Here is a 26,541-nt window from a genome sequence, read left to right as displayed (position 1 = left end):
CAAAAATTTATTTGGATCCAAAGAAAAATATATACAAAAAGTAAAACTGCGATGTTTGGTTCCCGACGCCATAAATATTCATATGTAAAAGACGGGAAAAAGTGTGAAGTAAACATTGCATTACCTTAGCGCGGGAAGAACAATATAAATTCTAACAATGGATTTCAGAAATATTAAAAGAATCAAACGAAAAGCAAATGGGAACACTGCATTAGATTCTTATTGCAGCAGGCTACAATTGTATAAGGTCCCACCCACTGACACAATATCTTTGTACGAGTTTGAAGAATATGCTATTGAAAGACTGAAAGGTAGACAGTTTACTCCCTCCTTACAAGTTATTTGTAACTAATGAAAATATATTTGGTAAACTTGTGTTGCCCATACACATTTTTAAACAAATATTTAGCTGCATTTTTTTACAAACAGAAATTTTTAACGATTTAAAAACCCGAAAATTATAAAGCGTTACAACGCGAAACGAATTCATTATTTGGAGAGTTCTGTTGCTGTCGTTATATTTTGTGAAACTACTAGGATTGCTTATATTAAGTATAAAATACATCTGGCATTGTATTCATACATGCCATACGTCCCGATCTCGGCGGGACAGTCCCGCTTTTGGGCCCTTTGTCCCGCCGTCCCGCCATGAGACGATTTGTCCCGACATTCGTAAAAAACGATGTAAGGTCTATAGGTTCCCAATAAAATTCGCTATTCAAGCTCTGTTTCGCTAACACTTACCACCGCTAATCCCTTTATTGCCCCCAATTAACAATCCGATTCTACTTATCGTGTGTACCAGTGTTGTTTATGACACCAGCGATTTATCGGCTAATTATTGATTTCATCAGGCATTCACACCATGGTGATCTCTAAGATAGTGGTCGCTTATTGCTATCTATAGTTGTATTATAATGAAATAAATGTTGAAAATGTGTTTATTTTTGTATTTGTTTGAAACGGTTTACAAAACAATTGTTTTGTAAAATTAACTCTACAGTACGCCATTAATGAGTCTTTTACATTCAATGTTTAGTTCCAATATAGCGGGATAATCAGAATGTGCAATATACCAAAATCGCAACAAACAGTCCAATAAGTGATACCCATCCTGTCTAGTGTAATTGGGTGTAATTGTAATAAAAACAACGAGGTGCTATGCATGGCAGTTTGACCCTACTCCAATTAAGCTAAAAACAACGAGGTGCTATGCATGACAGTTTGACCCTACTCCAATTAAGACGCGACAATTGACAAGTAATAAACTGCGCATGGATACATGCCTAAAAAACATCGCATCAAACAGTAAAAGTGGTACCCATCTTGTCTTGTGTTATTGTAATAAAAACAACGTGTTGTTATTCATGACAGTTTGACACTACCCCAATACAGCGCCTGACAATTCACAATTCACGCTGTCAATCCCGCATTCAAACGCCAATCCTGAACGTTGTTTCAGCGCACTGAACAAAATTCAGAAAGAAGAAAGAGAAAATCTGGGCCATAAAACGGTTGAGGCATTGTTGAGAGTTAAAATGAACACCAAAACGGTTTGCTTCCAACAAAACCCTACCTCGGAAATGTGTACGGCCGCGCATTCCGTGTGTAACTGATGTAACTGTTCGGTAGATAGTGTACTGTAACCCGTACTTTCAGTCAACTGGATAGCCTCCCCTGCGTTAATGTTTGCCATTGAAATTAGTATAATGAGTATTGTTGTCGTAATGTTCTAGATTTTGTACTCTTAAAAAGATGAATATTATCTTCATTGCTTGCTATTGTCTTATTTAATAAAACTGTTATTGTTATGTTTTCATGCTTCATATCAGATGTTTTATGTCTTGAATAAAAGTATCAAGAGTTTTTGTTAGTACTATACTGACTATAGTAAGGGTGGAATGATAGATCGTTTTAGGTGTCCTGCTTTTTGGTCAAATGTCCCGACAATTTTTTATGGAATGTCCCCCTTTGGACCTAAAAAATTATGGCATGTATGATTGTATTAGGAAGAATGGTCGAGTGGTTTAAGTGGTAAACTTTTTACTCCGGGACTCCAGGGGTCAATGGTTCGAGCCCTGCTGAGGGTTACTTTTTTTTTTTTTAATTTTATTCTTGATTTTTTACTGGAGCTTCTTGTATCCAATGTTTACATTTATCAATATAAAGCATTTAATGACAAACTTCAAAACATGCCAAAATCTGTGAAAAGGCCCCTTTAAATCAGCCTGCTGAAACATTTTCTTATATTGGGATCTAGACATTGTTTTATGGATATGTTTGTGTGGTTTTGAACAAGGATAAGATCAATGTTGGAATCTTTGTTAAAATATGTGAGCTTTCTTCTTTGAATGTTTATGGCCTATCTTTTTATGCCCGCGGATCAATAGATCAGGGGTATATTGTTTTTGTCCTGTCTGTCTGCATTTTGTCCCAAAACTTTAACCTTGGTTAAAGTTTGATAACTTTTGCATTATTGAAGATAGCAACTTCATATTTTGCATGCATCTGTATCTCATGGAGCTGCACATTTCGAATGGTGAAAAATTAAGGTCATCCTTCAAAGTCAAAGGTCAAATATCATTGTATTTGTCTTTCCTAAAACTTAAACCTTCATTAAAGTTTTGTCATAACTTTTTTAATATTGAAGATAGCAACTTGATATTTGGCATGCAGGGCTTACTCTGTCATTAGCCAATGGCTACAAATTGACCTATTTGGCTAAAGAAAATTCTATTTGGCTGCAACTTTTTCTTCATTAAACCTAATAAAGTAGCAAAAAAAAAGATTTGCCAAAGCACGGTGAATTTGGCTAAAGAAATTTTTTAGCCAGGGGAAGCCCTGCCACGATGTGTATCTCATGGAGCTTCACGTTTTGAGTGGTGAAAGGTCAAAGTCAAGGTCATCCTTCAAGGTCAGAGGTCAAATTTATGGCTTCAAAGCGGCGCAAAAGGGGGCATTGTGTTTCTGACAAACACATCTCTTGTTGAAATATGTCTTGGCAGTTTTGTCTTCTTTTTTTTGCCAGTTTCCTGATATATACAGAAACACAGCCCCCCGGAAGCTCAACGATTTTAGTGATTTTGAAGGCTTTGACAACCACTTCCTAGAGCATGTCACGCCTTATGTACTTTCATCAAAGTACCTTCTTAGAATGCCATAGTGCATAGTTTGTACGTAATACAGATGGATATAGCTGGAAGACATGCTTTAAAGAAGAACACACTGATTGTTATCAGGCTTGTCAAAGTCTTCTGCATTTTCGCTTGTTTTGGTGTTGACGAATCCATCTTTGTTGACATAAAATGCAGCGAAACGAGAATCATAGTGAAAAAAGGGATAAATCAGAAGCGCAAAGTTTGACTTGAAAAACCGGGCGAGAGAGAGTCTAAAGTTAAAAATTTAGCGATTGTCTGATTAGTGGGAAATGTTGTGTACGAAAAAGAAGAGAAATGAGTTTAAATAGGTGATTTCGATCTATTAAAGTGTGAAACATCAAATGAATTAACTGTACTTTGGCGATTTTAGATGGGTTGTACGCCGCGTCGGCCCCCCTTTGATCCGCCTATGAACACTGTATGTGCTTTATTGGTTATTGCCTATTTTAACAAGTATTACTCGATATTTTGACATTGTATTAAGCAACGTTGTCTTATGCGACCAGCGATAACTGATTTTCGAATATTTTTATGTCCAAATATTCGATTTAGCGACAACACTTTGAAAATCTATGGATTGTTAAGGGACAAGCTTGATCGCCGATTTATCGTCAGTTTGACGTAATCAAAGGAGAGCTGCTTCATGTCAAGAAGCCATAAAACAACACTTTCTTGTCAATCAAATTGGCTTCCTTTGTCTTCCTTTGTCTTACTAACATGCTAAACCAACCATGTAATTGCACGTGCATAGCTCCAACTTATGAATCTTTTACTGAAAACAAAGGTGGTGTTTACGGTTAAGAGCTCTAACCAATGGGTTGATATTGAACACGTGATTCATACATGTTCAGTCTCAATTATTTGCAATTGTAATTATTCGGCATAAGCTTTGAAACGATGAATACATTTGTCTAGGCTCTCCCCAAAAGGCCGAGTAGTTCCAATATGCCCACTTCAAGTACATTTCCCCCCAAAAATGTTGTTTACAAAATTCTTAAAAATCATTTATCGTAAAAAACGGCAACAGTGTTTTGTTAGATTATTAATAGGGCTTTTTCCGCTCCATTTTGGGAAAACGCCACACTGGAATTTTGGGAATTTCGCGTCGTAAAAACCCCCATTTTGGGAAAAAAATAATCGCAAAATTGGGAAAAATTATCGCATGTAAAGATTGTTTCTTATATTTCAAAGAAGCCGTTAACTGGTAAACTACTATTTTGATACCTTTTTATTAAAATTTTACAAAATATCATGAACATGTGTAATAAGTGCAGGTTTTTTAATCTGAATTTGGGGAAAAGGCCTGACCTTTTTTTTAGGTGAAAAAAATCGCGCGAAGCGCCGGATTTTGAGGAAAATAAGTAAAGTCTTAAATAATCATTAACATATTTTACAGTTTTTAAAACAAATTTAAGGCAACAAATAATTTAATTATGCAATACTTTCTATTTTCTACACTGGATCAGGTTAACTCGTATATTTTAATGTTAAAAAAAAAAAAAAAAAAATTTGGGGGGGGGGGGGAATTGGGAATTTTTTTTTTTCAATTGGAAAAAAAACAACCAGATTTGCATTGGGAATGGGGCCGAATTTCTGACCCCTGGCATAGGGCGGAAAAAGCCTGTTAAAAGTTACAAATTTGCAAGGTAATCATATGTTTAAAAACACTAATACAGGGCTTGCACTAAGCGGCGTATGGCCGTATTTTACGCCCCATAATTGTTTCCATACGCCAATAACAAAACCCCATGATGTCCATTGTACTTCCTAAAAATTGGTCATACGCTAAAAAAAGCAACCCATGACGTAAGCTTTCAACTAAAACAATGCTTCAATCAACACTGCTTTCTGCAGACTCAATGTGTTTTGCACACGTCTCGATCAGTCTTAAGTCCGCCTCCTTTCCAATACAATTGGCGCAGACTCACAGTAGACACTTGTGTATTGATGAATTGTAGCAGACAACAATCTTAACACGTTAGCTGTTCTCGGTTAGGCGGACTGCCCTTAATTGGAGTAAGTGCTTGTTGATTGTCACGCTGTTTTGATAACAATAACTTGTGAATGTCCGCAAAGAAGTTGAGACCCGTCTTTGACTCTGTTTGGCCAAAAGTTGTTAATTGTTGTAACAGTTAGTAGGCCTGCACCATTGTTTCAATTAAGAACATTGCGACCCGTTTGTAACTTGTCAAAATATTTTAATTGGTTAACACAGATATGAATTTGACAAAAATATTGAACTTGTACCACTTTATATCATTCGTGTTCAGAATGTCGCAACGTACGCTTGCCAATTTGGCATTCCACTTTCGACGAAATGTAAATTAGAAATTGATAAAAATGAATTTAATCAGAAAACAAAAAAAACAATGCAATTGAAGCACCAAAGTTGCGTGTTTTTCAAACGACTTGGTTAAAGCAGTTTGACTGGTTGGAGTTTTAATAACAAAAAGAACAAACTTACAAAGGTCCTCATCAACTGTCACAATATGGACTTCCCACTCTGTGCAAAACTTTGTAAAATAGAAATGTGTATTCCAGTGAGTAGTGTTGTCTGAGAGAGAGGAATAAGTCTGCATGTGTATTCCAGTGAGTAGTGTTGTCTGTGAGAGAGGATTTAGTCTGCATGTGTATTCCAGTGAGTAGTGTTGTCTGTGAGAGAGGATTTAGTCTGCATGTGTATTCCAGTGAGTAGTGTTGCCTGCAAGAGAGGATTTAGTCTGCAGAACAGGATTAAAGTGAAGTCACGCACATCTCTTAACCCTGAAAACCTTCAGAACCTGATGAAAATTCTGCTGGACCTGGCCTTGATAGCTTCCCCTACAATAGGGCCATCAAGCACTGGAGAACACAGAAGAAGAGGAGACTTGCCCATTTTACCAGGCCACTTTCTCAAAGGATAATAAGTAAAATGTTCAGAAGAGACTCAAGAGTAATGTCTTATTCTTTATGCTTGTTTAAGCAACAATGCAGTGACTGTATTGATGGCAGATTTCTACTAATTTGAACGACAATGACTTGTTTTGCTACTTGAAATATAATTTTATTACTGGTGATACAATTTGAAATGTCTGATGAATATTATTAACTTAAGCGATCAACTTAGATATATCAAACAGTCTATGTGTGTTATTATGCATTGTGTGTTTCATTGTAACTTTTTGTTGTTGACTATTTTAAATGCTTGTGAATAAAGAAAAATAAAATTCATCCCTTGTATGATATATCTAGTTACTCTTACAGATGTACAGTTACCCAAAATGGATGGGAAGAGTTTGTGATCATTTACACAGTTGGCATTCCGTTAATATCACCATTTAAGTTGTTTGGACTTCCAACATTTCTGATTGGGACTTCCATAAGTAAAGCGCAGGTAGTCAGGACTTCCAAAATTTATTACTTAGTTCAAGCCCTGACTAATATCTTAATTATTTCATATAATTTAAACGTTGAAAAAGATAGTTGTGTCACAGAATCAGTCTATGAATTTGATAATGACGATGATTTTACTTTTTTTCATAATGTTTTTTTTATATTTGAAGACCATTTTATCAAGAGACCACTTTTGGTTACTCCCTTTTGTGTTCTCTTAAAACAAGATTGACTGTTCATACTTACATCTAAACAGCATGGATAAGTCACTTCCAATTTACGAAGTTTACCAACAGATCGATTTTCATTGAAGAGGTCATCTTGCCCTTTTTATTCCCCTTGTCAGTTTTTAGACTGGCTTAACCGCTAAGTAAAAAGGTTAACATATATGTAAGGTAAGGTGAGGCAGTGTCTTGACCAACTACCTCTCTTCATTTCAGTTCTGAAGGCCATTGAAACTGCTAGTGAGAAGTATGTGAAGACATCAGACGAATATGACACCTTTATGTGGGGACAGCTAAGAACAACACAGTTTGCCAAACTCACTAAGGTACGAAATAAAGATAAATATAAGATTTTTTTTTAATTATTTGATCTAAGCCTTTATTGTTTGGAGTGAATGCCCATGTATGTTTGTTGACTGGGGAAGCTTTTACAGCAGTCGATCGGTTGCTGTGATGATAAACTGATATCATAAGGAGTGTCATCGGTGACTTTATGACACTTGAAAATAGAGTATTTTGAGATGCAAAAGGTGAAGAAAAAAAACGGTTATGTAAAAAAAGAAGACAAATTCGACTTCTCCTTCATGTTATTTAATGGTGATGTTATTATGTCCCAGGCGAAGTTATTGCCCACGTCGCTCTCACGGCCGAGTCCTGAATTAAATTTAGTAATAACATTAAATGGTAACTCACTGTTTAGTTGATGTTAATATTTTGTCAATTATTTTCCCTCAAAATATTATACAGATGTTGAAATTATACTTATGTGTACATGCATTATTGGAAGCCAATAGTAATTGCCATTGTGAATATGAGAATATTGTTAGCCAGTAAATTAACAACCCTAAATATTTAGTTCTTTGTAAAGATCTACAATTAAATACATAGTTCTATCAACATACATTCTTACCATAATCTAACGACACTTTCCGCTTTCATTGTTGTTTTCTCACCATATTGGGAATGGGGTGGGGTACCTTTGGAGTAGGAAAATTCAAGGCATTTTGACAAAAATTCGGAAATTATTGTTGTTGTTTTGCTATCATATCTGCTAAGGTTGAACTTGTATAGCTGGATGTGAGATGAAAAAATTCTGAGATCTAAAAACAATTTATTATTTTTAACCTTCATTTGGGAATTTTAAGGTCCCATTTGGGAAGAATATATACTTGTTTGTTGGGAATGGGGCTTAATACCGGATCCGAATTTGAACAAAAAAACACACACTGGCCTTTATGGAATTTTTCGTTAAAATTAAGTCTCTTTATTAAGTCCATTTGCGGAGACAAGTGTCGTTCTAACTAAGCTTGTTAACCTTGGACTGTACAGTACTTTATGCACATACATTCAGACTGGTGCACTGAGAGTGGCTCATTTATATCAGACAGCCTGACCGTAGTAAGCTTGAAAGCTGCATATGCGTGTCTTTCAGAGCCACAAGTCTCAGACTGAGGATGAAGAAGATAACTTTGCCAGGCTGGATCACATCTCACACTTTATTCTCAGACTTGCGTACTGTCGATCGTAAGAATTTTTACTAATAAATTACTTTATTTTGGATAGAACACACTAAGTAACTTAAGTTGTACCTTAACACAGAAATTAAGTAACAAATTAATTTCTTCCCTTTGAATGTATGTAATTTCAATGATCAGAAACTTATGAATTTGTTTGATTTGTTAATTTCTTTTCAATGTTTCTTTGTAAAATTGAGTCATCACCATTCAGTAAGCTCTGATCATATTCTGTTGTAGTGAAGAGTTACGGAGATGGTTTATGACACAGGAGTTGGATTTATTCCGGTTCCGCTTTAAGACGACATCTGATCAGGAGAAGAGGCAGTTTTTAGAACAAAATGATCTCCATTATGAATCAGTGAGTGGTTAAAGTAATATTGTTCAATTTATGTATAACAATAATTAATTTAATGCTCTCTGTGGTTGATAGGGAAACATCAGTGATTTAAATCAAGTAATTCACTGTTAACAGTGAAATTTTCGATAAAATTATCAATACATGTTCTTTTCCCTGTGAAATTCTGTAGTTATTTTGAAAAAATTGCACGACTTTTCCCCTCGAAATCACCAGTTTTACTTTTTGAAATATGTGTAAGTGGTGAAATGCTAAATAAAATTATACTGTGTTGGTTTTTACTATGTGTGAATCGTGATGTTATAGAATGTCTTACGAAAAAGAGGTTAAACTTTTGTAATGTTTAGCATAGAGCGATAAATAGCGCACGTGCAAAACTTCATATCATTAGAAACAATTATTACTAGTTTGAATGTTGTATGTCGAAGAATTGTTTCAAAGAACGACTGCCGACAAGTTTGAGTCTGTTAGTTTATGGTAATTTCAGTATCATGGCCTTAACTCTGTGCCGAGGGTAGCAACATTATAACTATGGGATTCCAGTATCATGGCCTTAACTCTGTGCCGAGGGTAGCAACATTATAACTATGGGATTCCAGTATCATGGCCTTAACTCTGTGCAGAGGGTAGCAACATTATAACTATGGGATTCCAGTATCATGGCCTTAACTCTGTGCCGAGGGTAGCAACATTATAACTATGGTCAATAATCTTTGTCTTAATGTGATAAAAATCGAATAAAAACCCTACATAACAACCCACATTGTTTTAGGCATGTAGCCAGAAAGAGACCATTTTTGTTCTGGCCTAATTTATTTTAAATCATAAAAAATATATTATTTTATGTTATCACTTTTAATATAAATGGCTTTTTACCAAAACCAACACATGTCTTTTTGTATATGCTACGTTTATAAACATACTAACAATAATAAGGCATTGAATTAATATGCCTTGAAATATTAATAAGCAATTAAAATATTAGTTCAGTCAGCATCTTTCAGGTCAGAGTTCAACTTGTCAGACTGCATAACAGGTGATTGATAAATAGTAATTTTGTGGAAGGTAGTAATGCTAAGAACCCATTTATACCACTTAGATACGTATTTTGACGCATTTGTAGTCCCTTTTAAAGTTACATTTAATTAACTACCTTTCTTACTAAATTTAAGTTTTATAGGCTTCATTTTTATCCCTTAGTTACTGATGAGCAGCAAACAGGATAAAACCTGAACAGACTGCGAGTTACTCGCAGGTTTTATACTGGTTGCAAAAGTCATTTTCCCTTTGGGTCTTATGGGGGAAAGGGTTATAATACTATCCTATCTAAAATGTGAATCCTGTACATGTCTGATAATTGACAGCTCACGCCCGATGAGCGTAGTTCCATTTGTGAGAAGCTGGCTGCTGCCTCCAACACAACATCAGCAGTGGTGGAGACAGTAGAATTCTTCAAGGTACTAATTCTCTGCTGCTAAAAAAACTGTTAAATTCAACCCTAAAACATTTACATCAACCAAAATTGAGGTGGTTGTATTCAACCTAAAACATTCACATCAATCTGAATCGCTGTCTTGTGCTTTAGTTTCTTATTTCTGTTGTGAAGACATAATGAAAGTTAATACAAGTGTATGTAAGATTTTAGATATTGTTAGTTAGTACAAGCGATTAAAATAATGGTTTTGTTATGCCCCCGAAGGTGGGCATATAGTGATCGCACTGTCCGTCCGTCACACTTTTAAAAAATGCTCATAACTTCCCTTGAGATATAACCTTCATATTTGGTATGCATGTGTATATAAACAAGGCCTTTCCATACTCGCAAAAATTGTGACCTTGACCATAACCTTAGGGTCCGTTTTTAGGTTTTGAAATCTGCGTTTTCGAAAAATGCTCATAACTTCTATGTCCCTTGAGATATAACCTTCATATTTGGTATGTGTGTGTATATGGGCAAGGCTTTTCCATACGCACACAAATTTTGACCCCTGTGACCTTGACCTTGAACTTAGGGTCTGTGTTTAGGTTTGTAATCTGCGTTTAGGTTTCGAAAAATGCGCATAAATTCTATCAAGCGTTTATAGGCGGCATATGTCATCCTATGGTGACAGCTCTTGTTTTAAATAAATTTTTCACAAATGGCATGGCTTAAAATTACTTATTTGAGTCTGATCTCAGTTCATGATTGTATTAAAAAACTCTAAAATAATGTATAATTTTTTTATTAAAGGAATGAAGTCATAAAACAAAAATTGTGTCCAACTGATTTATTCTATGTATAAGCATGTAAAGTGTTCACAAATTAAAGCAAATATATATAGGAATGAGCAAAAAAATTCTGTTCAACTTCAATATTAATACTTAGTCTCAGGTAAATCATTTTAAGCCATAAATTACTGTACATCTTACATCAGTATGTATACCGCTGCGTGTGTTGCCGTGACAGGTTCATTTCACAGAGGCCCTAGACTTGGTTCAGCGCAGGAAGGTGTATGTTTCGAGGGGCCAGGCGTATGTGCAGTATGACGACATGATCTCCCTGCTCACTGGCGTCTACCGCTCACACCTCTCTCAAGCACTAGCAGTATGCTCTTCTTTGTGGGATTACTTTGACAAATTTGATACACTTATTTTGAACCTTTTTTTAGCTCACCTGAGCTTTTTTAATAACCTTTTGTCCATCCTGTGTAATCCATCATCAGCATTTTCCTTGTTAACAAACAAAAAGCTTGTTTATTTCCAATCTTTACAACAATTTGTTTCCATGATAAATAGGACACTAGGTCAAATTAAAGGAAAAACTAGGTCACAATTTACCAATGTTCATAAAACTTTGACAGAAAGTTAACTGGGGCGATTTTGAAAATTGTTCAGATTGGTTGAAAAACATGGCTGCCAGAGGGGCATGGCAGTTTGCCTTATATGGCTTTAGTGAAACATTGTTAACAATCTGGAAGTCACATCTTTTGTCCAATCATGATGAAACTTGATCAGAACATTTGTTCTTGTGATGTATTAACTGAGTTTAATCAAAGTACTGACAGTACTGGTATGACGATGCTTTTGAAGAGGATGGATATAAAAACATCAATTTAAGTTTATCCACATCACCACAATTGTGTATGTGGTTACGAAAATTTTGGGTACAAAAAAAATGGGTACGAAAATTTTGGGTACTAAAGTTGTGCCAAAAACAAATTGGGTACAAAAAGAAATTTGGTTAAGAAAGAAAATTTGAGTACGGAAGAAAATTGGGTACGACAAAAAATTTGGGTACGAAACAAATTTTGGGGGTACGGGGAAGTAGTACCCGTGGGGAACTTGACCCATTCAGCAAACTGGGAGGCGGGTTAAATTCTCCATCAAATACAAAAAGAAATATCTTTAAAAAGATATTCAATGTGTATTTTCTGTACCACTATTGACTTATCTTAAAAAAAGGTTCTGTTACAGTAAACAGTTTGTGGGTTATAACATTACGTTACTTAGAAGATATATTCAAAACTTGACATGCTCTTTAATTACACCATGCTCTTTAATTTCACATGTATATCATACCAAACTTTATTTTTCGTTGTTTCATTTCCTAAGTTAATGATGTTATGTGTACGAACGTGATTTCACATGCCCATGTGCATTAACATAAAAAAAATTCTCTTTTGATAATTGTTTTTTCTCAAATTCAATAAGCTTAGGCATGTTTGTTCGTTTAGTACAGCAATAATTTCATGATGATTTCCGAAAGTAGGTATGAGCATATAGTCAAAAACGACTTGAATACGTGAGTTCGCCCATGAACACATGGCAAGGTTAACTAAATCTCCGCAATATGACCTAATATGTGTTTAAAACAGCAAACAATACCCAACAAACGAATGAATTATCAAACAAAGCATGTGCACTGGTGTGGCTCTGTAATTTCTGTTTGAAAAAATTATTGAATATGCAAAATGAGAAAGCGCACAAGAGCGAGTTTCATAGGTATCGTATGGCTATTATGCTGTTTATATACCATACTCGCTATAACGTTTACAAATGGCAGGTTCGAAATAATTTGTTTTCTTTACACTCATGATCGCGTTAAAATTTTCATTCGCAATTTATTTACAGAATCACGACAAATGTCAAATACAATACAGAAAATGCATTGTTGTTTCATTGATCTATAAACATATAATGGATTGAATATAACTGATTTAAAATTAACGTTTTCAAACTAGTATTAAATCTTTTCCCCAATATATGCTGTCTTATTTATAGCTACCTTCCTTTACCTTTATCAATGATAATCAGCGAGGTTTGCCGATTAGAAAAATCGAGCTTTCTCAATCGGACTGGCTTGGTCTTTTACATAGGTCGCCATTGTGAAGAATTTTTTCATGGTATGATAACTTAGAAGAGCTGCTCTGCAGCATCGTCAAAAATGGTTCTGGTCGTCTGAAAAAATGGTCGCCATGGGCAAGCAGTTTTCTTGTAATAGATAATCTACCAATTATTTTGTACATCTCAGCAGTCAGAGTTTAATTGTGTTCTAAAAACATTTCAGTATAGTTCAACAATGGTTCAGGGTAAAAAGCAAGGTCAGAGAAAACATTTATAAGACATAATTAAGAAAAGCATAAAACAGTTCTTTTCCCCTGGGTCTCAGTTTAGCTAGCTAAGGAATTTGTCCTCTTGTTTTGAGATGTGTTTTGTTGAACAGAAATTTAATATGAACTGAAATGAACAGTTTTGAAATTACTTTCTCTACTAATATTTTGCTTGGTATATTTCTTAGTGCAAAATGTAAATTAAGGCTTATTGTCCCATACCAGTTTCACTGGAGGGGACTTACGGTTTGCGCTCTGTGTGTCTGTCTGTCAGTCCATCACACTTTTCTGGATCCTGCGATAACTTAAAAAGTTCTCCAGATTTTTTCATGAAATTTGAATCATGGATAGATGGCAATATGGACATTATGCATGTCACTTCATTTTGTTCCTACGTCAAAAATTCTGGTTGCTATGGCAAAAAAAAATGGAGCCGGGTCGGGACATATATTGCTTGGCAATAGTCTTGTTCTTTGGTCATAATACATTCAGAATATTACACAACTGGATTGTTCCAAAAAATAGCATGTATTAGTGGAGTGGTTTGTATTATGACAGGTCTTATCAGTGGCAGAGCCTCTTGAGTATGATGCAAAATAGAGCGAGCTGTAGTGCTGGAACAATCAACTAGGAAAATATTACTTTTATTTATATGGGCATTCCTCTATTTTCTATAGATGTTGACTTTTTTATGTTGATACATTAAAGTTCACTTTGTAGTGAAATGACAATATCATATGTAAAAAAGAAGTCCGTCTGGTATTGTAATATGGGATCAGAAAAAAGCGAGGAGAATTAAACAGATTATTTATTTCACTGATTGATAAAGCCTGAACAGATATATAACATATATGCAATGTTCAAGAAGGTATTGTTGGTTTTAAACCATTTATTATACCGATTGTGTTTTTAGAAAAAGTGAACATGTCATGTGTATTGTGTTGATTGTTATTCCAAAGTTTGTTGGTGTTTGTTCAGAAAACTGCACGTGCGTTGCCCCACCTGGAGGAGGATGAGCGTCTGCTGCCAATGTTGTCGGGACTGAGCAAGCGCTACCTGGGGGCAGACTACAGCATCAAGAAGAACAACGTAGGGCAGATCACTGCAGACATGATTGATATGGTGAGTGCATAGTGACTGCATGAGGTGATATGATTGATATGGTGAGTGCATAGTGACTGCAGGAGGTGATATGATTGATATGGTGAGTGCATAGTGACTGCAGGAGGTGACATAATTGATATGGTTAGTGCATAGTGACTGCAGGAGGTGACGTGATTGATATGGTGAGTGCATAGTGACTGCAGGAGGTGACATGATTGATATGGTGAGTACATAGTGACTGCAGGAGGTGACATGATTGATATGGTGAGTGCATAGTGACTGCAGGAGGTGATATGATTGATATGGTGAGTGCATAGTGACTGCAGGAGGTGATATGATTGATATGGTGAGTGCATAGTGACTGCAGGAGGTGACATAATTGATATGGTTAGTGCATAGTGACTGCAGGAGGTGACATGATTGATATGGTGAGTGCATAGTGACTGCAGGAGGTGACATGATTGATATGGTGAGTACATAGTGACTGCAGGAGGTGACATGATTGATATGGTGAGTGCATAGTGACTGCAGGAGGTGAATGCAGGTCACTGCATACATGATTGATATGGTGAGTGCATAGTGACTGCAGTAGGTGACTGCAGATCACTGTAGACATGATTGATATGGTGAGTGCATAGTGACTGCAGGAGGTGACAGCAGATCACTGCAGACATGATTGATATGGTGAGTGCATAGTGACTGCAGGAGGTGACTTCAGATCACTGCAGACATGATTGATATGGTTAGTGCATAGTGACTGCAGGAGGTGACTGCAGATCATTGCATATATGATTGATATGGTGAGTGCATAGTGACTGCAGGAGGTGACTGCAGGTCACTGCATATATGATTGATATGGTGAGTGCATAGTGACTGCAGGAGGTGATATGATTGATATGGTGAGTGCATAGTGACTGCAGGAGGTGACATAATTGATATGGTTAGTGCATATTGACTGCAGGAGGTGACATGATTGATATGGTGAGTGCACAGTGACTGCAGGAGGTGACATGATTGATATGGTGAGTACATAGTGATGGCAGGAGGTGACATGATTGATATGGTGAGTGCATAGTGACTGCAGGAGGTGACATGATTGATATGGTGAGTACATAGTGACTGCAGGAGGTGACATGATTGATATGGTGAGTGCATAGTGACTGCAGGAGGTGAATGCAGGTCACTGCATACATGATTGATATAGTGAGTGTATAGTGACTGCAGGAGGTGACTGCAGATCACTGCAGACATGATTGATATGGTTAGTGCATAGTGACTGCAGGGGGTGACTGCAGGTCACTGCATACATGATTGATATGGTGAGTGCATAGTGACTGCAGATCACTGCAGATATGATTGATATGGTGAGTGCATAGTGACTGCATGAGGTGACTGCAGGTCACTGCATACATGATTGATATTGTGAGTGCATAGTGACTGCAGGAGGTGATATGATTGATATGGTGAGTGCATAGTGACTGTAGGAGGTGATATGATTGATATGGTGAGTGCATAGTGACTGCAGGAGGTGATATGATTGATATGGTGAGTGCATAGTGACTTCAGGAGGTGACATGATTGATATGGTGAGTGCATAATGACTGTAGGGGGTGATATGATTGATATGGTGAGTGCTTAGTGACTGCAGGAGGTGACATGATTGATATGGTGAGTGCATAGTGACTGCAGGAGGTGACTGCAGATCAATGCAGATATGATTGATATGGTGAGTGCATAGTGACTGCAGGAGGTGACTGCAGATCACTGCATACATGATTGATATGGTGACTGCATAGTGACTGCAGGAGGTGACATGATTGATATAGTGAGTGTATAGTGACTGCAGGAGGTGACTGCAGATCATTGCAGATATGATTGATATGGTGAGTGCATAGTGACTGCAGTGGGTGACATGATTGATATGGTGAGTACATAGTGACTGCAGGAGGTGACATGATTGAAATGGTGAGTGCAAAGTGACTGCAGGAGGTGATATGATTGATATAGTGAGTGCATAATGACTGCAGGAGGTGACATGATTGATATGATGAGTGTATAGTGACTGCAGGAGGTGACTGCAGGTCACTGCAGATATGATTGATATGGTGAGTGCATAGTGACTGCAGGAGGTGACTGCAGATCACTGTAGAAATGATTGATATGGTGAGCGCACAGTGACTGCAGGAGGTGACTTCAGGTCACTGCATACATAATTGATATGGTGAGTGCATAGTGACAGCATGAGGTGACATGATTGATATGGTGAGTGCACAATGACTGCAGGAGGTGACATGATTGATATGGTGAGTGCATAGTGACTGCAATAGGTGACATGATTGATATGGTGAGTGCATAGTGACTGCAAGGGGTTACATAATTGATATGGTGAGTGCTTAGTGACTGCAGGAGGTGACATGATTGATATGGTGAGTGCATAGTGACTGCAGGAGGTGACTGCAGATCACTGCAGATATGATTGATATGGTGAGTGCATAGTGACTGCAGAAGGTTAAGGCTTCAAGTTTGACCTTACCTGCTCAGAAGTAAAGTGAAAATGGCTATGCAACCAGCATTAACAACCTGTAAGAAACTGGGGTCTGTTCAGGTTTCATGCTGTATGCTGCTTATCAGTATCTTAGGGTGTGAAGTGAAGCCTTTAAAACTCAAATCTTTTAAGGAAGGTCTTCAAGTTGATTTAAATTCCAAGGACTACACAACAGTTCATAATGCAGATCTGAGAGGTCAAGGTTTAAGATGTGTGTGCTCAAGTCTCACATGAGGCTTGTTTTTATAATGCTCTTATTCTAATATACTAATTGTTCTTACATGTACATACTAGTTATTCAAAATGCAGTTAAAACTTGCCTTGTAGTTGAGCAATCATGATTTTGAATAGGAGTTGAGGGTTAAGATGTTCAAAAGTAATGGTACCTCACAACTCGATACTGGCTTGCCTGTAATCTCAAGGGGTAACAATGTATTCTAAACAAACACTACTAATTGAGCTTTTATCTGAAAAACGAGGCTGAAAGCCTGTGCTTAAAGTGTCGTCCTAAATTAGCCCATGCAGTCTGCACAGGCTAATTGGGGATGACACTCTCTGCCTAAATTGCTAAGTCGTCCTTTAAACAAAATTTACAATTAAAATGAAGATGTAGTCCTGATTATCTGGTTCATGCTGCAAAGGCAAATCTTGAGCCTGCTTTTCCCGGAGTGTTTTTAAAGTAAAATGTCATAGTCACGTATTAATTGCCCCCTGTTTTCAGTTATCCAAGAAAGCGTTCCCCCTGTGCATGCAGTCGCTGCATGTATCCCTGCGTCAGAGCCACCACTTGAAGCACGGGGGCCGACAGCAGTACGGACTCTTCCTGAAAGGCATCGGCCTCTCACTTGAGGAGGCCATGAAATTCTGGAGGATCGAGTTCTGTAAACTTATTGATGTGGACAAGGTGAGTCAGTGTATTTACGTGTAGGGTCAATTAACAGTCATTGACAAGGTAAGTCGCTGTAAACTTTTCGATGTGTATAAGGTCAGTCAATGTTATCTCATTAATGTTCACAATCAGGGTCAATGTATAATCAAGTGTAGCACATTAAACAAGTTAATGTTTGTTATGTTGTGAAGGGTTTTTTCTAGCCATTTTGGGAACAGGAGTCTGGTCGAATTTTGATTTTTAGCTCATCTATTTTTTGAAAAAAATTATGAGCTATTGTCATCACCTTGGCGTCTGCGTCGGCGTCAGGTTAAGTTTTGCGTTTAGGTCCACTTTTCTCAGAAAGTATCAATGCTATTGCATTCAAACTTGGTACACTTACTAACTATCATGAGGGGACTGGGCAGGCAAAGTTAGATAACTCTGGCGTGCATTTTGACAGAATTACGTGCCCTTTTTATACTTAGAAAATTGAAAATTTTGGTTAAGTTTTGCGTTTAGGTCCACTTTTCTCAGAAAGTATCAATGCTATGGCATTCAAACTTGGTACACTTACTCACTATCATGAGGGGACTGGGCAGGCAAAGTAAGATAACTCTGGCGTGCATTTTGACAGAATTATGTGCCCTTTTTATACTTAGAAAATTGAAAATTTGGTTAAGTTTTGTGTTTAGGTCCACTTTATTCCTACAGTATCAAAGCTATTGCTTTCATACTTGCAACACTTATTAACTATCATAAGGGGACTGTGCAGGCAAAGTAATGTAACTCTGACTGGCATTTTGACAGAATTATGTGCCCTTTTTATACTTAGAAAATTGAAAATTTGATTAAGTTTTGTGTTTTGGTCCACTTTACCCCTAAAGTATCATAGATATTGCTTTCATACTTGGAACACTCGCAAACTATCATAAGGGTACAGTAAAAGGACAAGTTGCATAACTCTGGTTGTCATTTTTACGGGATTATGGCCCTTTTTTGACTTAGTAACTTTGAATATATGGTTAAATTTTGTGTTTCGATCCACTTTACTTCTTAAGTATCAAGGCTATTGCTTTCAAACTTCAAATACTTTCATGCTATCATGAGGTTACTGTACCTGGCAAGTTGAATTTTACCTTGACCTTTGAATGACCTTGACTCTCAAGGTCAAATTATTAAATTTTGCTAAAATTGCCATAACTATTATTTATGATTAGATTTGATTGATACTTTGACAAAACTACTCTTACCTGACATACCACAATAGACTCCACCCAAACCATCCCCTGTGTCCTCCCCCCCCCTTCCCCTCCCTCCCCCCTCCCCCCCCCCCTATTTTTTTTTATTTTTTTTAAGATCATCTCACAAATGACCACCACACTCTCACACTAAACCCCCACCTCCCCCAATTTTTTTTTTTGAAACGGTAAAAAAACACAAATATTTATTTTTATTATTTTATGTTTGAAATACCCTCCAACCATCGCACCCAAGAATCCCCCCCCCCCACCCCCCCCCCCCCTCCCCCCACCCGAATCCCGCCCCCCTAATTTTTTTTATTTTTTTAAGATCATCTCACAAATTACCACCACACCCTCACACTTTACCCACCCCCCACCCCACCCCCCCAATTTTTTTTTTTTGAAACGGTTGAAAAACACAAATATTTATTTGTATTTTCTTATGTTTGAAATACCGTCCAACCATCGCACCCAAAAATCCCCCCCACTCCCCCCCTACCCCCCCACCCACCCCCCTCCCCCGAATTGTTTTTTTTTTAATGTTTTTTTTTCGCATTTTTGGAAGATAATGTAATAAATTCCACACCCCCACACTATACACCCCTCTTCACTCCGCCCCTCCCTCCTTTGTGATTGAAAATGAGAGTCCCTTCACCTTTAAAAAGAAAATAGATGCAGGCTTTTTCCGCCCTATGCTACGGGTCCGAAATTCGGCCCCATTCCCAATGCAAATCTGGTTGTTTTTTCCCAATTGAAAAAAAAAATCGCAATTCCAAAAAAAAAAAAAAAAAATTTATTTTTTTAACCTTAAAATATATAAGTTAACCTTATCCAGTGTAGAAAATAGAAAGTATTGCATAATTAAATTATCTGATGCCTTGAATTTGTTTTAAAAACTGTAAAATATGTTAATGATTATTAAAGACTTTCCTTATTTTTCTCAAAATCCGGCGCTTCGCCCGATTTTTTTCACCTCAAAAAAGGCCAGGCCTTTTCCCCAAATTCAGATTAAAAAACCTGCACTTATCACACATGTTCATAATATTTTGTAAAATTTTAATAATAAGTTATCAAAATAGTCGTTATTTACCAGTTAACGGCTTCTTTGAAATATAAGAAACACTATTAACATGCGATAATTTTTCCCATTTGAGCCAAATTTGCGATTAATTTTTTTTTCCCAAAATGGGGGTTTTCACGACGCGAAATTCCCCAAATTCCAGTGTGGCGTTTTCCCAAAATGGAGCGGAAAAAGCCTGAGATGAGCGGTCTGCACCCGCAAGGCGGTGCTCTTGTTATTTTATATCAACAATAGACCAAATTGGGATTTTTTTTATCAACAAATATTGACACAACAGATCTTTACCTGGCCATTTTTAGGAAAAAATCATATAAATTATAGTCATATATTTAGTTAGATGTTTAAGAAGTAAAATTGAGTTATAGAGTCTAATAATCATAAGACACATCTTTCTAAAAAAAAAGGATTTTTAAAATAATTTGTTCAATATCCGTCACAACTAAGTTTCAGTTCAACAAGCAGTATTTGTACAATATCCATCACGACTATGTTTCAGTTTGACAAACAGTATTACAACATTATCAGTCACAATTATGTTTCAGTTAAACGAGCAGTACTCGTACAATATCCGTCACAACTATGTTTCAGTAAGACAAGCAGTATTTGTATAAATTATAATATCTATCACAATTATGTTTCAGTTGAAAAAGCAGTACTCTTTCAATATCCATCACAACTATGTTTTAGTTTGACATGCAGTATTAGGACAATATCCGTCACAACTATGTTTCAGTTTGATATGCAGTATAAGAACAATATCTGACACAACTAGGTTTCAGTTTTACAGCAGTATTTGTACAATATCTGTCACAACTATGTTTCAGTTTTACATGAAGTGTTAGGACAATATCTGTCACAACTAGGTTTCAGTTTTACAAGAAGTATTTGTACAATATCTGTCACAACTATGTTTCAGTTTGACAAGCAGTATAAGGACAATATCTGTCACAACTATGTTTCAGTAAGACAAGCATTATTTGTATAATATCTGTCACAACTATGTTTCAGTTTGACAAGCAGTACTCATACAATATCCGTCACAACTATGGCAAGGAGGGCAAGCGGGCTGACTACACCCCGTACAGCTGTATGAAGATCATCATGTCCAACGCCCCAGGGCCTGGGGACTCACATGGTCTGTACACAACTTAACTTTCACCAGGTTAAGGCTTAGCTGTAGTTGATATGAGGTGCAGTTTGGATACATCGCAATGTAGCCAATGCATAAAACTTAAATGGACTTCAGGAATAATAGAACCAGTAATTATAATGAATTAAAATTATTTGCAGAGAGGAGTTGTGTGAATCTAAACAGGTTCATGATCATTGTTCATTTATTTATCACAATACTAATTATTTTCTGTTTCCTGCAATGACACAGAATCTAATACCATTATGCATGCATAAGACAAAACAAGAAAGTATTCTACAAAAAACAATTAGCATAATTATAAATATTTGGTTTGTATACTACATGAATTGTTAAATTCCAGATTGCTATTAGAAATTTAATTAATTTTCCTAAATGCCTTTAAACTTTTACCATGTGATAATGTGTTTTAGATGTAGAAAAATTTATTGCTAGTTGTTGTGTTGTGTTGTGTTAATTCCACACTGGTTCCCATTCTGTAGGTTGCCCATTCAAGCATATAGACCAGGACCTTCTGAAGCAGCGGCTCAAGACGATGAACATTGGGGACCAGTATCTGGATAAGGTGAGGGGGACCTGGGAATCAAGGGGTCATGCAGGGGAAGCTTGCCTAAAATCATATCTATTTATGAACAAGTCTTTTTATCTGAACCAACGCAGAAATGTTGTTTTTTTTTGCGGGTTCACACAGATCTGATTATCCTCAAGACAATTTCTGAGATTTATGTAAATCCTTTTTTTAAACAAGGGCTGTTTGTAAAACATGCATGCCCCCCCCATATGGGCTGTCAGTTGTAGTGGCAGCCATTGTGTGAATACTTATTTTGTCACTGTGACCTTGACCTTTGACCTAGTGATCTGAAAATCAATAGGGGTCATCTGCCAGTCATGATCAATGTACCTATGAAGTTTCATGATCCTAGGCCTAAGCATTCTTGAGTTATCATCCGGAAACCATTTTACTTTTTCGAGTAACTGTGACCTTGACCTTTGACCAAGTGACCTGAAAATTGATAGGGGTCATCTGCCAGTCATGATCAATGTACCTATGAAGTTTCATGATCCTAGGCCTAAGCGTTCTTGAGTTATCATCCGGAAACCATCTGGTGGACGGACCGACCGACGTGCAAAACAATATACCCCCTCTTCTTTGAAGGGGGGCATACAAAAATAGGGGTGAGGATGATACCACCTTATCTGCAGCATATTTCATAAGAGGCGCAAAAATAAATCATTTTAAACCTAACCACATATTAAACAGGCAGAATTACTAGGATGTTTATGATAAAACTTTTCTGTTTTATGTATGTTTTATAAGTTATTATTCAAATGTCATAAATCAAGCAATAATACATTTTCATTTTTATAACTAAACTGATGCTCAAATTCAAGTTTTACTTGTGAAAGTCATATTCCCAAAATTGCATTTAAAAACCCGTGTTTTGCTATTATTTTATTTGAATATGTCTCAGATCTGCTATACCGTTGTGATCACCACTCCCAGGTCAAAAGAATCTTGGCAGGGGATATCTGTCTCTTGGACTGCCTTGTTTACTATCATTTAAACATTGAGTGTATCATTATTTTGACCTTGTTTTCAAACCATAAACAATAGATTACTAAGGAATTGTGTACAAATAACAGATCATTTTATCTATTGGTACACTTTCTTGCAAACCATGACTTTATATGGGCATGGATATTGAAGATTTATTTACAAAGAGGGGATTGATTTAAATTGAACCCTGAAAGGGGGGAAAGGGAATTTCCAACCCTGAGGTGGTTCTTAAATCACACCCCTTACAAACACCCTGATGTACACGGCAGCTAACTTTCCACACAAGATCATATTTGAAGAAATTATTGAATTTTTTTTTTGCAAACCAAAGCAAGGTAATGACACATGGATATTGAAGTTTGAGTTTTATAAAAATTACCCAGCTATACACCCAACCTATACATGCCAGCTATTTTTAGCATAGGTACGTTTACGCACCTATGCTTATGGTATATACCACATTTCGAAAATCCACATCGATCGGTTACCCATTATGAAGCCTTACCTGATCAAAAATCAGACGAAATATCTATTTAATTTAGTATATGGTCATTCTTACAATTTTTTTTTGGGAAACGTTTTTCTAACGTTTTCTTCCAAGAATATTGCTGACACCGTTTTTAGTGTATTTTTCTAAGACCATTTTGTGTCAAAAAATCTTCTTATAACCTAAAACAAATTTCGTTCGTAAAACAATTCTATCTGCACTATAAATCTCAAACTCCTACGCAGTGGCCTCCCTTATACGAGAAGTTACTGACTGGGCGAAGCAAGGGAAGTAACTGCTGTGAGGAGTTTCTATAAAAATCTGCATTCAGAAATCTGTATTCAGAACTCAATCTGTTGTGCACGTCTGCATCTAACGCTTACCAAAAGTTTTACGACAAATTCTTGGCGCAGACGAATAGGGTAGCGTCTATTTTCATTTGTGAAAAGAATAGTTCGATACAGATCTGTCCGTGCTTAAATTTTGAAAGGCTTGGGTAATTATTTTTCATAAGCGTTTCAAACACTGATGTAAATGGAAAGATTATCTATTTAAATAGTCGGAAATTGTTTGTAATTATTGATTTGAGAAATTCGCGGATGGCGATATCGAACTACATTATACCACGTGACGCCATTCTTCCCTGTATCTTGCACGTATGCTTTTAACGCCATCGGCGCTCTCGTTCCTCACCAGATCGTGTCTGAGGTGAAGACTGGTCGGTACAACGTGGCATGCACGCGCTACTTTGAGGCCACACACAAGCTGCCACTGGAGTACCAGGCACAGGCTATCAGTCATCCCAACCAATACTTCGAGGAGAGTCAAAGAGCAAGCAACGGGGAAAGTAAAGGTCAGGCTTCTAGGGCTTAGTGCAAAACTATCTTAATCAGAAATGTAAAGAAGATGCTTCATTTTTATGCTAGACCCTCTCCATGTACATTCAAGACTTGTTCTTGGTGGATCTAATGCATGTTGGTAAAACGTCGTCCCAGATTAGCCGATGCATTCCGCACAGGCTAATCAGGGACAAAACTTTCTGCCTTGACTGCATTTTTATTAAGAAGAGGATACCTGTAAATGAAAAATTGCATAAAAACAGAAAGTGCCGTCCCTTATTGGCCTTTGCAGACTGCACAGGCTAATCTGGGACAACACTTTAAGCACAAGCTTTGAGCCCAATTACTTTAAAACGATTATCATTTTGCGTAACTCCTTGATAAAAAACATCAATTCAATATTTTACATATGATAGGTGCAATACATCAATGTATTTTCAATTTTGTTACTGTTTTTCAACATATACAGCTTCAACAAAAAAGTTGCAAAAGCAGATAATATATGCTATCATGATATAACATTGTAATCTTGGGTCTGACAAGAATTCATACTTTTTTTTATACCCCCAGATCGAATGATCGGGGGTATATTGTTTTAAGCCTGTCTGTCTGTCATTGTATGTGTCTGTCTGTCCCAAGACTTTAACCTTGGTCATAACTTTTGCAATATTGAAGATAGTAATTTGATATTTGGCATGCATGTGTAACTCATGGAGCTGCACATTTTGAGTGGTGAAAGGTCAAGGTCATCCTTCAAGATCAAATGTCATTCTTCAAGGTCAAAGGTCAAATATATGGCTTCAAAGCGGCACAGCAGGAGGCATTGTGTTTCTGACAAACACATCTGTTGCTTATGTTTATAAACAAATTAATGACTGGGAACGTTTTTACAATGTATTTGAGCATAAACTTATGCACAATTTCCAAACATTTTATTTACTCACAAGATTAAAATAGTCTTTCCTGTATTGTTTTGATACTAAGTGCCCTGATCTCCTTTTGCAGTCCCTGTGATAGGGACCCCAAGGCGTGTAGGCTCCCAGGGGGCCTCCCAGGCCACACAAGGGGCCAAGGGGCCAGACGGGAACACCACCCGGGCACCTGCCAGGGATGAGATGGACGATGACTTTGATATCACAGACGCAGAACTCTCCATGCAGGCTTAACATGCCAAGTGCTAGAACATAAGACTGTAAATCAAAGTTCAAATGTGTTTTGAGTCTTTACCGTCTTAAAGATTTAGCCAAACAGTGATAGTGATTATAGTGCTGCAAGATAACATATAATTCAAAATGTGAAGTTTGGAGTTTTTACACTTTACCACTCAGATACACATTTAGACTGGTTTGTTGTCTCTTCCACTCATATACACATTTTGACTGGTTTGTTGTCCCTTCCACTCAGATGCACATTTTGACCCATTTGTTGTCCCTTCCACTCAGATGCACATTTTGACTGGTTTGTTGTCCCTTCCACTCAGATACACATTTTGACCCATTTGTTGTCCCTTCCACTCAGATGCACATTTTGACTGGTTTGTTGTCCCTTCCACTCAGATACACATTTTGACCCATTTGTTGTCCCTTCCACTCAGATACACATTTTACCCATTTGTTGTCCCTTTAAAAATCAAAGTAAATTAAAGATCTTTCTAAATAGATTGATGTTTAAATGGGTTCTTTTCAAACCCTAAGATAATTATGAGCAGCAAACATGCAGGCTCAACATGCCAACTCTAAATAAGTGCTGGAACATAAGAGATGAAAAATGTAATGTTTTTTAGCCTTAACCCTCTACCAGTCAGACAATTGAACATTTTGACCAGTGTTTAGTCCCTTAGAAAATCACTTATATTAAAGACCTTTCTTAATAAATTCCAGTTTTAAAGGCTTCATTTCCACTCAAAGGGAGACTCAAGAGCAGCAAACAAGATAAAACCTGGACAGACTACTAGTTACCCGCAGGCTGTTCTGGTTTAATGCTGGTTGCATATAGCCATTTTTATTTTGCTTCTGAGTGGGAAAGGTTTAACATGCCAACAGTTATAGTGCTGGAACATTAGCATATATATCAAAATACAAATGTGTTATTTTCAGTTTCCTTTTTTTTCAAAATTTAATAAAATGAGCAAATATTATCATTCGTTCAATAAAACTTATGTGTTTACAGATTAAAGATTTGTTTTCTTGCTATAGATCAATATTAATATATGAATAAAGTGTTATTCAAAATAAGTAAATTTCAGGTGTTTAATATCTAGATGTTTCTACATCATAATGTACATTTTCAGTGCCGATTTGTTATCTTATTATCATACAAAAATACTTTGATTATGCCTTATTTTGAAAAAACAAGCTTGTTTATGGATTCCACCATATTGCATGTGTTCATTGTATGATAATGTATGTAATAATTTATATTTATTTTAAAATAAATACCAACATATTTTT

General features: G+C 36.6%; 1 protein-coding gene across 2 annotated transcripts; it reads left to right on the top strand.

The window, feature by feature from the left end:
- Window positions 1-76: 76 nt before the first annotated feature.
- On the top strand, window positions 77-26,541 carry LOC127875948 (DNA primase large subunit-like). Of its 2 annotated transcripts, XM_052420718.1 has the most exons (12): window positions 78-311; window positions 6,971-7,080; window positions 8,187-8,278; window positions 8,509-8,629; window positions 9,991-10,083; window positions 11,073-11,210; window positions 14,194-14,337; window positions 17,586-17,768; window positions 21,066-21,192; window positions 21,690-21,772; window positions 23,949-24,105; window positions 25,097-26,541. In XM_052420718.1, exons 1-12 carry the CDS (start codon window positions 158-160, stop codon window positions 25,255-25,257), a joined length of 1,563 nt encoding a protein of 520 aa, XP_052276678.1. In that variant the 5' UTR covers window positions 78-157; the 3' UTR covers window positions 25,258-26,541. The 2 variants fall into 2 exon arrangements, with proteins under 2 accessions (XP_052276679.1, XP_052276678.1); XM_052420719.1 differs by lacking the exon at window positions 11,073-11,210 and having other exon boundaries at window positions 77-311.

This window comes from Dreissena polymorpha, chromosome 4, assembly GCF_020536995.1.
Source record: "Dreissena polymorpha isolate Duluth1 chromosome 4, UMN_Dpol_1.0, whole genome shotgun sequence".
Taxonomy (NCBI): Eukaryota; Metazoa; Mollusca; class Bivalvia; order Myida; family Dreissenidae; genus Dreissena; species Dreissena polymorpha.
Note: the sequence above shows the minus strand (reverse complement) of the source record. Positions and strands in the feature narration are given on the sequence as shown.

Excerpts from the sequence above, each read along its gene's own strand:
- LOC127875948 (XM_052420718.1), top strand. The coding sequence starts at position 158 with ATGGATTTCAGAAATATTAAAAGAATCAAACGAAAAGCAAATGGGAAC. Across the intron at positions 312-6,970 it reads TGCTATTGAAAGACTGAAAG|TTCTGAAGGCCATTGAAACT; the intron begins GTAGACAGTTTA and ends TCTTCATTTCAG. Across the intron at positions 8,279-8,508 it reads AGACTTGCGTACTGTCGATC|TGAAGAGTTACGGAGATGGT; the intron begins GTAAGAATTTTT and ends ATTCTGTTGTAG.